The 11,354-nt window shown below is 35.6% G+C and overlaps 1 protein-coding gene across 1 annotated transcript; it reads right to left on the bottom strand.

Moving 5' to 3' along the window:
* Positions 1 to 7,789: 7,789 nt before the first annotated feature.
* Positions 7,790 to 9,509, bottom strand: LOC130589534 (uncharacterized). Its single transcript, XM_057390808.1, has 3 exons — positions 9,343 to 9,509; positions 8,954 to 9,295; positions 7,790 to 8,687 (listed from the first exon to the last, which is right to left on the bottom strand). Exons 1-3 carry the CDS (start codon positions 9,507 to 9,509, stop codon positions 7,790 to 7,792), a joined length of 1,407 nt encoding a protein of 468 aa, XP_057246791.1.
* Positions 9,510 to 11,354: the final 1,845 nt, after the last annotated feature.

The raw sequence follows: 11,354 nt of genomic DNA, 5'->3' as shown, positions 1-11,354 counted from the left end.
ATTTATAAATTAGAGTATATTATATTGGTATTTAAATAATTATTTCTTAATGTGCTGACTATTTTAAAATCAAAGGAATTATTTAATGATTTGAATAATCTAATATTTTACTTATTCATACTTTAAAAATTTTATAATTATACTAGTGGAGTTGAAGTAAAAGGATTTTAATATTGGGTTAGAGGACCCCAAACCTTATAGTTTTTCCTACAAATATCTTCATTAAACTAACCCATCAAAGCCCAGATTACTATTGGACCCCTAACGTGGAGCCTATAAATACTCCTTCATTAAACAATTTTACCACTTTGAAAACATACCCTAATTTTCTATTATCTCTTTCTTTCTCACACGCCATTCTTTCCTCTCCTCCCTCCACCGGTTTTCCTTCCTCTCTCCTTCGTTTCTCGGCTGCCACCACAACTCCCACAGGGTTGCCGCCGTCAGCTGCTGCAGCCGGCGTTTCCTCCCCTCGGCGCGTGTCTTTTCTCCTATTCTTCTTGTGTTATTTCTTCCTCCTCTATTTTGTATAATATTAAGTTTATGTTTTAAGAATTGATTAATGTTTTCATAATCAAAAGTTTGTAGTTTTGATAATTTAAATAGAAATTTCAGATTATATGATTTTTACAGTAAAGTAATTAAATTTCATATTTTTAATTTTTTTTAAGTAAGAGTTTGAGCATCAAAGCATAGATTTTTAGGGTTTTATGAGTTGGAATATTATATTACTTTACTATAGTTTATGAAAATTGAGTACTCTTATGTTTATGTTTAAGTATGTTTTAAAGGTTTTTTTTGAAAGAGAAATTTCATTAATTGAAGGCCAAAGGACATGTACAATAAATATTAAAGAAAAACAAGATACAGTTAAACAACCCCTCAAAAAAAAAAAAAAAGATACAGTTAAACAAGGTTAAATCAAATTCGTCTTCAAAGAAACTACAATGAACTAGACCGAGCAGTACAGCGTAGCCCCCTTGTATTTTGCTGAATCAAGCAGCTATTGATGAGAAAATCTATCATTCTGACATAGTTTAGGAAGAGTGTTCTTAATCGAGCCATAATGTTAACTGCATCCGAGATTCGAATACCTTCGTGTTGAGTCTCGAACTTCAACCAATGAGAATAATTTATCATACCTAAAAACAAAAAAAACATACTCACAATTCCCATAGGGGAGAAGGAGATCTCCACAACTGATACTAAAAACCCCATAGCAGGGTTTGAAGAAAACTTATAAAGAGAGACTAAATTATATTATTCAACAAAACAAGAAAAGGAACAAAAAACTGAAAATAAAAGGAGAAAGAGGGCTTAACATGGATGAAATCATCCATGGCATGCCTTAACTGATGAAGAAGGGGTAAGGGAGGCTAGGGTTTTAGAGAGAAAAGAAAGTTGCTTATGATGGAGTTTTAATTGTCAAAGTATGGATTATTGAGGATTTTTAATGACTAGTAAGGTAGTACTATACTAGGAGACGTTAATAGTTGAAGTTTTAATGATTAGAAAGAATTTTAAATACTTTTCAAGAGGGTTTAAAATATTTTAAGGTTGTTGGAATTTTATTTGAGTATTGATTAGTGGTGTATTGGTATTTGTTAGGTGGATAATTCTCTTTAGACGACTTCTAAGGTTGTTAAGGTGGCCTCGCATATTGGTAGACTAGTATCATGTCCTAAGATTAGGATTGATGTAGTATCATGTATAGGAAACTATTTATAGTTCATATATGATTTATATTCAAGTGGAATGTTTTATGCCGTTGGGTGAAGCGTGTTGACTATGTTGGTTATATTATGTTTGTATGGATGATTGATGCAAGCATATGGGATTGGAAACTTTATTTTATTAATTCGCATGAGGGATTAATAATTATGTTGTTATTGGATCATGATTTAGATCATGTTGTTCCCTTTGGACTATTTTATTTACTTTATAAGGACCGTGGGCTTATTTGGTAAGTTGATTATTTACCTATGAAAATGTTGGTTGATTGTTGACTTAAATCAACAAATAAATAAATAAAGGTTGTTGATTGTTGACTTAAATCAACAAATACATCATAGTAATAATGGATTTATTCTTGGCTTTTTGAGTTGTTGATCACTTTATCTAATCGTAAAATAAAAATATAAGTTTTATGTATCCTTGATGATTAGATTGTTTCTCTTACTTTTGTTAGTCATAACAAGTAAATAATTTATTAATCACTTAAAGTGGAAAGTGAATAACAATAAGTTTTAGACTTGTGCACGTCTGAAGTGTTGGACTAGTATGAGTTGGAGTACATGTGTAACAGTCATCGCTAAATAGCAGCTTAATTAAGATTAACTATAATTATTAAAGAGGTTAAGCTACCAATTATAGATGTTGTTAGTACAGATTTCCAAACCACCCTGCCCTTGGAAGGTTAAGAAATATGGAAGTATCTAAGCATATTTATGAAAATAACTTAAACTATATAATTATTAAATCATAATCTAAGTATTTAGATATCCGAGTTCAAAATATAAGTTACATAACATAGTCGATTTTATACAATAAACACAACGCAACAGCAGTGTAACAGCCCAAATCTCCACTAATCTTAATCAACATCGTTAAATCACAACGGAAGCGTTATTAAACTAAGATTTGGACTATTACCATGACATTCTCAAATTATAAGGAAGAGAATATCGTATTACCTCAAAAACATACTTTAGACATTCATACAAAGCTGTCCTCACGAGAGCTCTTAGGTTACATATACCAAAAACTAACTAAAGTTCAGTAGTCTATCACTTGCTTAGCTATGTAAACATATATATATAGATGTCATTACTTAATTTACATTATTGAAAGTCTATTACAAAAGTAAACACCTTCATCACATATCCTCGTACCAACCTGCATCAAAATCAAACTCTGCCACCCACCGAGTGACAGGCCACAGAAATGACAAAACAATCAGCAAAGCTGAGTACACACTGTATATAGAAAATACAAGTTTAGGTGTATTTTGAAAACTAATACATTGATATAATAACAGATAATCACCCTAACTTAGTTACTATGGTTTCACAAAATCAATCGTTTGGCATGAACGCGAGTGGAGAGGGGACCACGCAGTACCAGCTGTCTCCAAACTAGTGAGGGTCGTCACCCAGCCTTTTATTGTTATGCTTGCAAGACTTACCCGGACATGTCCTATAACGCCAGGAATTAGCCCCTCCTGGAAGGCAACAACTAGGGACTTTACCCGCCCTAACTCGGGGTGCCTATTCATGCCTCACTTTCATATTATAAAATAAGATATTTAATGGTTTATACTTTAAACCTCAATACTCAAAATCCTTATCAACTCATCCTTAATACTCATAACTCTTATCAACTCCTTTCAATTACCCTTACTTTGATAGTTGAGAAGATTTAGGGTTTTCATACTTAAAACTAGTTTTTAACATAATAACTTTGATAGAACTTAACCAATTATGTCTTAGGGACTTAAATAATACTCAAACATATATTTCATCAAGAGATTACCAATTATCAATTACTATATAAGTTCATGTACTAAGCACATCCCATTTAGAAGCATAATCGTAACGACTTAGTGTATAAGTGTTGTTTAGGTCAATTGAAACATCTCTAATGAACCTTAGCATGTTATACTTATGTAATATACTCAATATACACATATAATACACATATCATACATAAATTCATTTCATAAACATGCTTTACACAAGAAAGAAACAATCACTTAACTATAAGAGTGGAAAATCTCTAGGTTAAACCAAACTAAGTGTGTACCTTAGCTAAGGATGCTTAAAGCTCACGAAATCCTTAATCCACTTGGTTAACTACTCCTACAGCTTCCCCTGAATGTATAAAATGCTAAAGATTAGTTTCAACAAGCTTATAGATATGAAAAACTAAGCTTAAATACAAGAGATGTAAACTGTTGAACTTACAGCAACTTATGTGATCTTTGAACAAGGTTTTCTATATGATTTTATGGTCTAAAGGTTGGAACCAAAGGTTGAACAACTCTGTATGGATGTTTAGAAGAGTTCTATGTAGAGAAAAGTGGGTGTCAAAGAGGAGAAAATATGAGAAAGGAGACGAAAACCCAGAACAGCCTTTTATAGCCTGTTCTGGCGGTAACCAAGGAGGAGGGAAAGGTGATCTGGGCAACGTCGGTTTCTTGGAGTTTCTGGGTGTTCTTGCTTGAGGTGTTAGCCTTTGGTGTTGGCTATCATGCATCAAAGGGCTTTGAGAGATCGACACTTGAGTAGCTGATAAGCAGCTTTCTTTGAGGATAGGTATGAGCTGTAATTCCAGCTGGCCAGGTTTTACTATGTAAGCAATTTACCTTTTAGCCACGTAATTCTTGGGCTTAAATGACCATTTTAACCTTAAGACATCTTAAGCATGTCATATATCAAGTTTGGTTAGGTTCTGAGCTCGGATTCAATCCCGAAAGGCTCTTTAACTGGAAGGTTATCGTTACCAATAAAACAATCTCTATACGATTTTCACAATCTTAATGTTTAAGGCTCTCAAGGACTTTTCAACTTATCTATTGGTTTCCAAAGTCTTCTTATCCAATAAGAATGGTAGATCTTACCTACTTTTGCCCTCGTATGGTGTTGGAGAGTATTCTAATCTACTTTAAGCACTACAACCAAATGAAACTTAGCATAACTGATAGTTTCAAGTAACTATCTTCCACCTAGAACCTTAAAATCCTATAACTCTATATGAAGTAGTCAATTAACTTACGTAAAACATATAAGTTAACTAATTAAACATAATATCATAGGAAATACACAGTTAGACTGCTCTGTAGTTACTTTAATACGATCTCATGCTTTAGCACATAATCAGGGTTTTGAGTTAGGGCTTCTTAGGGCTATTACATTCTACCCCTCTTAAAAGAAGTTTCGTCCTCGAAACTTGAAATATTTACCTTATTGGAATAATTGTGGATATCGATCCCGCATATCAGATTCTTTTTCCCAAGTAGCCTCTTCTTCTCCGTGATTAGACCACAACACCTTTACAAGCGGAATTGTTTTCTGTCTTAATACTTTTTCTCGATGGTCTAATATTTGTAACGGTTTTTCTTCATATGTTAATGTCTCATCTATCTTCAGTGGTTCATAGGATAGCACGTGGGATGGGTCATGAATATATTTCCTCAATTGAGACACATGAAACACGTTATGTACTTTGGACAGTTCCACGGGTAGAGCAAGTTCGTATGCTACCTCTCCACTCTACTCAGAATCTCATATGGACCGACATACTTTGGACTTAGTTTCCCCTTTGCTCCAAATCTTTTACTCCCCGTGTAGGTGAAATCTTGAGAAATACTTTATCTCCAACTTCAAATTCTAACTTTCTCCTTCTTAAGTCAGCATACTTCTTCTGACGATCTTGTGCCGCTTTCATCTTTTCCTGAATCATTTTAATATGCTCCATTGTCTCTTGAATTAATTCAGGTCCAGTTGATACTTGATAATTTAAGTCATCCCAACATATCGGCATACGACACCTTCGACCGTACAGTGCTTCATAAGGAGCCATTCCAATGCTTGAATGATGGCTATTATTATATGAAAATTCAATTAGTGATAAATGATCCTCCCATGATCCTTGGAGTTCCATTACACAAGCTCGTAGCATGTCTTCTAGTGTTTGAATTGTTCTTTCTGTCTGTCCATCAGTAGACGGATGAAATGCTGTACTCATATTTAGTCGTGTTCCAAATGCTTCTTGTAACTTCTCCCAAAAATGGGATAGAAAACGAGTATCTCTATCGGAGATGATAGTCCGTGGGGTACCATGCAATCGTATGATCTCTTGAATATATGCATCTGCCATCTGCTTCATTGTCCAAGTAGTCTTCATGGCAATAAATCTACCCGTCTTTGTCAGTCTGTCCACAATCACCCATATAGAATCTTTTGACTTTCTTGAGCGAGGCAATCCTATGATAAAATCCATAGATACAGAGTCCCACTTCCAATCAGGTATTGGTAAAGGTTGTAGCATCCCTGGCATCTTCCCTCGATCGAATTTAATCTTTTGACATGTCAAACACTTTGCCACAAATCTCGAAGCATCTCGTTTAAGTCCCTTCCACCAAAATGTTTTCTTGAGGTCCTTCACAAGTTTATCTCTTCCTGGGTGAATGGAATAAGGGCTATTATGGGATTCCCTTAAAATTTTATCCTTCAATTCAGGTCATCTGGAATACACCATCGATTATGAATCATAATACCTCCATTCTCATGAAGGTGAAAATCAGTAGATTCCCCATTTTCTATCTTACATCTTATGTCATTCAGGAATGGGTCATGTTGTTGTTTCTGAATAATTTCATCGAATAAAGTTGGTTGAATAGTCATTGCATTAAGGATACCTTGAGCTTCTCCTTTTTGTACAATGACTAGGTCTAATCTCCTCATCTCCTCATAAATTTCTTGTGGTACAGAAATGAGTCCATTCACCATTCTTCTAGGTATTCGACTTAGAGCATCAGCCACTCGATTGGCTTTTCCTGGATGATATTGGATGTCTATCTCATAGTCCTTGATCAATTCCAACCACCTTCGCTGTCGCATATTCAATTCCTTCTGTGTGAAGATATACTTTAAACTTTTATGATCAGTAAAGATTTTACATGGAACACCATATAGATAGTGTCTCCACAACTTCAAAGCAAATACAACAGCAGCTAACTCCAAGTCGTGCACAGGATAATTTCCCTCATGAGGTCTCAATTGTCTAGAGGCATAAGCTATAACTTTCCCTTTCTGCATCAATACACATCCCAACCCTTCTTTTGATGCATCACTGTATATCTCATATTCCTCCTTATCAGTCGGCAGGGTTAACACGGGTGCGCTAGTTAGCTTTCGCTTCAATTCTTGAAAAGCCTTCTCACATTTTTCCGACCATTGGAATTTCACATTCTTTCCGTATCAGTGATGTAATAGGTAGGGAAATCCTTGAAAAGTTATCCACAAACTTCCTATAATACCCTGCTAAACCCATAAAACTCCGTACTTCTGAGATATTTGTTGGTACTGGCCATTCCACAATCGCCTTTATCTTCTCAGGATCAACCATCACTCCCTCTTTTGAAATTACATGCCCTAAGAATGATACTTCAGATAACCAAAAATTACACTTACTTAACTTAGCATATAACTTCTTTTCTCTCAGTACATTTAATACTATCCGTAAATGATCCTCGTGGTCTCTTTTATTCTTCGAATACACTAGTATATCATCAATAAAGACCACTACGAATTGATCTAAATAAGCCTTAAAATATCTCTGCATTAAATCCATAAATGCAGCTGGAGCATTCGTCAACCCAAAAGGCATTACCACAAACTCATAATGACCATATCTTGTTCTAAACGCTGTTTTAGAAATATCTTCATCAGCAATCCTCATTTGATGGTATCCTGATCTCAAATCTATCTTGGAGAAAACCTCAACACCTTTTAACTGGTCAAATAAATCATCTATTCTAGGAAGAGGATATCTATTCTTGACTGTAATTTTATTAATCTCCCTGTAATCTATACACAGTCTCATTGTTCCATCTTTCTTCTTAACGAATAAACAGGGGCTCCCCATGGAGATACACTTGGTCTAATGTATCCCTTCTGCAACAACTCCTCTAATTGTTTCTTTAATTCAACCATCTCTGCAGGGGCCATACGGTATGGACTTCTGGAAATAGGCGTAGCTCCTGGCACTAAATCGATGTGAAAGTTCACTACACGTTAGGGGGTAATCCAGGTAATTCTTCCGGAAATACATCTGGGAATTCCTTCACTATCGGAATTTCTTCTACTTTTAAGGGACTTGTGGTTGTGTCAATTACATGGCACAAATAAGCATTTCTCCCTCTTCTTACCTCCTTAGCAATCTTCATCATGGAAACAATTTTCACTCTCGATTTCTTCATAACTCCTTGATATACGATTTTACCACCTTGTGGAGTTTTTAACTGGATCGTCTGTGCTTCACATTCAATTACAGCTTCATATTTACTAAGCCAGTCCATTCCCAAAATTACATCATAATACCCTAATTCAAATTGTACCAAATCGGCCATCAACTCAGTACCCGCTATACTTATACAACATTCTTTACATAAATTCTCACACTTAACTCGTAAACCATCAGGAAGGTCTATTGCTAAGTCAATTTTTGACTGTTTTGGGGTTGGATTCAATCTTTTAAGCAACGAATGGGATATAAAGGAGTTGGATGCTCCAGAATCAAAAAGAACATATGCAGGTACATAATTCACAAGGAAAGTTCCGGAGATTACATTACCTCCATCTTTAACAAGTTCAGCCTCCCCGCTTCCATTGGCATCCAGATTATCATTTTCGACAAACTCGGGTTGTGCCTCTTCTTCAGTGCCCATGGCATACATTCTTCCAGCTACCTTCCCTGGATTGGCATACGATCCTCTTTGATTATTGCGATTAAAAGTCGATGCACCTTGGTTCCCTTTTGCATTACTCATTCCGAATCTGCTAGGTCCAGTTTGTGTTCTTACATATCCAGCTTCCTTCACATTCTTCTTAGTCGTTTCGGGGCAGTCTTTAGCAATGTGCCCAGGTTTCTTGCACTCAAAACATATAGACTTTCCTTCACAATTCCTTCCAAAATGCATCCTTCCACATCGAAAACATCCTCGATTTTTGGGTTGAGTAGGTTGTTGAAAGTTTGGCGTACGTACAATGGTTGAACAACTCGAGGCTTCTTACTTTTCTCTTCTTCCTCGCTACCAAAATTCCTTCTTTTGTTTATTTCGTTCTCTTTTTCACTAATCCTTTCTTGCGCCAATGCTCTATCATATAATTCTTGAAAATTGATACAATGTCCAACTCTCTTCTGATAAGTGAAATTCAATCCTTCGAAATACCGTGTCACCTTGAACTTTTCCGACTTCACTAAGTCAGGTGCGAATCGGGATAGCTCGACAAACTTCGCCGTATATTCTACTATCGACATCTTACCCTGACGTAAGGTAAGGAATTCACACTCCTTCTTAGTCTGAAGTGCTGGAGGATAAAACCTTTCCCGTAATTTCTCAAGGAACTTATCCCAAGTAAAATCAGGTCGTTGAGCAATATTTTTCACAGTCTTCCACCACATATCTGCTTGTCCATCTAAATAGAATGATGCTAACTTCACTCTTAGATTGGTTGGGAATTCACCATATCCAGGAGTTTTTCCATATAAGCGATCCAATCCTCGAACTTTACTGGATCAGGTTCCCCATCATAAGTCCTAGGATTGTGTGATGCTAACCTTTTATAAAACTTTCCCTCATCATCTGTATCCTTATTTGCCTGGTTATTCTCCAACAGATTCAACAATCGGGTATTCATATTTTCTAACTGGTTAATTCTAGCCTCCATTTGGTGAGTTGAGTCACCAGATCCTGATGATGAAGCACCAGCTCTAGTTCCTACCATCCTAATTAAAGAAAATGAAATACTATTACCTTCCCATTATTAAATTAAGCACATAACATAAAAGTAAAGTAAAGAACAATCACATATGCACACCAAAATTTGCTCTTATATAGAAGCATATAGTTTCAACTTATACAACCATATCCGAGTAATCAATAATACTAGCTACATATGTATATACTATTTACATTAGTTAATACTACTATATTCTAATACATATACACGGCTCATAGGCCCAAAAGTTAGTATACTTATATATATCCTAACATCATATACCCAAAAAAAAATCATTTTCACTTTAAGTTCCTTCCAACAATCTAATCTAGTCGAAAAGTATCTCGTACGTAACCGCTGTCACTACTACTCCCTGAATCTATCTGTCCTGGTTTGAAATCCGAATCGTAACTTGAGCTACCCTCATAAGAGTAACTGATTTCATCTTCGATATCTTCATCTCCTTCTATGTTCAGATCTTCTATTCCGTCATCTTCTATCTCAACCTCTTCTATTTCCATTTCCGGATCCTCCTCTTCAGTTTCTTCACTATCAGAACTAATATTTATATACTCAATTTCCTTATGGTCTTTCTCGGGCTGATTAACTTCTTCAACCCTGCTTTTAGTTATCCTACTAGGACCTGCTTCATCCTCAAACTTCCTCTTTTTAGGAGGCACTTCCATATTCTTGTTACCACCACCCATTCTAGCATTCTCCCAATCTATTTGAGCCTCTACTTCCTTCATTTTCCTGTCTTATACTCTTCATATGATATGATAGTACCCTCTTTTCTCCCCTTACGATCCACTTCTTGGATCCTCCTATAAACTTCCTCAACCGTGACGTTCCATTGTATCAACTTCTTGTCTATCGTAACATAGTCGATTTCTGACCCCCTTAATTCTCTGTCAGGAATATAATAGTCTAATATCTTCCAGTATTCTTCCATAAGATCTCTCCATGGATCATTCAAAGGCAAAGTCTTTACTAATGCATAAGCTTGAACTTCCGGACGAGCATATGGGTTTTCTTCTCCCCGGCCCATTACTTGATTATATTCCACAATTGCCTTCATTACTTGTCTTGCACAAGCAGGTGCATCAGTATAACATAAGCTAGCAGAGAATAGAGTGTCTGGTTCCGAACCCCTGGAATATCTTCACCTATGCTTTCAAAAGGGTCGTCCATGTATCCTCAGAATCAGAAGTTTCAATCACTATTGGCTCCCCTCTACTTCCTGGATTCATCTACATCATCAAAACATAACATCAATTAACAACTAGTCCAACTCAAACTTCATAGTAATCACCTTATAATAACATAGAATAGTCATACTTATACATTCTAATGTCTTAATTTAGCTCGGATACCACTTGTAACAGCCCAAACCTCCACTAATCTTAATCAACATCGTTTAATCACAACGGAAGCGTTATCAAACTAAGATTTGGACTATTACCATGACATTCTCAAATTATAAGGAAGAGAATATCGAATTACCTCAAAAACATACTTTATACATTCTAATGACAAAGCTGTCCTCATAAGAGCTCTTAGGTTACATACACCAAAAACTAACTAAAGTTCAGTAGTCTATCACTTGCTTAACTATGTAAACATATGTATATAGATGTCATTACTTAATTTACATTATTGAAAGTCTATTACAAAAGTAAACACCTTCATCACATATCCTCGTACCAACCTGCATCAAAATCAAACTCTGCCACCCACCGAGTGACAGGCCACAGAAATGACAAAACAATCAGCAAAGCTGAGTACACACTGTATAATAGAAAATACAAGTTTAGGTGTATTTTGAAAACTAACACATAGTTATAATAACAG

This window comes from Beta vulgaris, chromosome 1 (assembly GCF_026745355.1).
Source record: "Beta vulgaris subsp. vulgaris cultivar EL10 chromosome 1, EL10.2, whole genome shotgun sequence".
Taxonomy (NCBI): Eukaryota; Viridiplantae; Streptophyta; class Magnoliopsida; order Caryophyllales; family Amaranthaceae; genus Beta; species Beta vulgaris.
The sequence above is the reverse complement of the archived record's forward strand: the minus strand, read 5'-3'. Positions and strand labels throughout refer to the sequence as shown.

Bases quoted from the DNA above. Each gene is read 5' to 3' on its own strand.
- LOC130589534 (XM_057390808.1), bottom strand. From the start codon at position 9,509: ATGGTAGGAACTAGAGCTGGTGCTTCATCATCAGGATCTGGTGACTCA. The intron at 9,296-9,342 runs GTTAGCATCACA...AACCTGATCCAG, and splicing joins GAGGGAAAGTTTTATAAAAG to TAAAGTTCGAGGATTGGATC. The intron at 8,688-8,953 runs GTATTTCGAAGG...GCATTTTGGAAG, and splicing joins GAAAAGTTCAAGGTGACACG to GAATTGTGAAGGAAAGTCTA.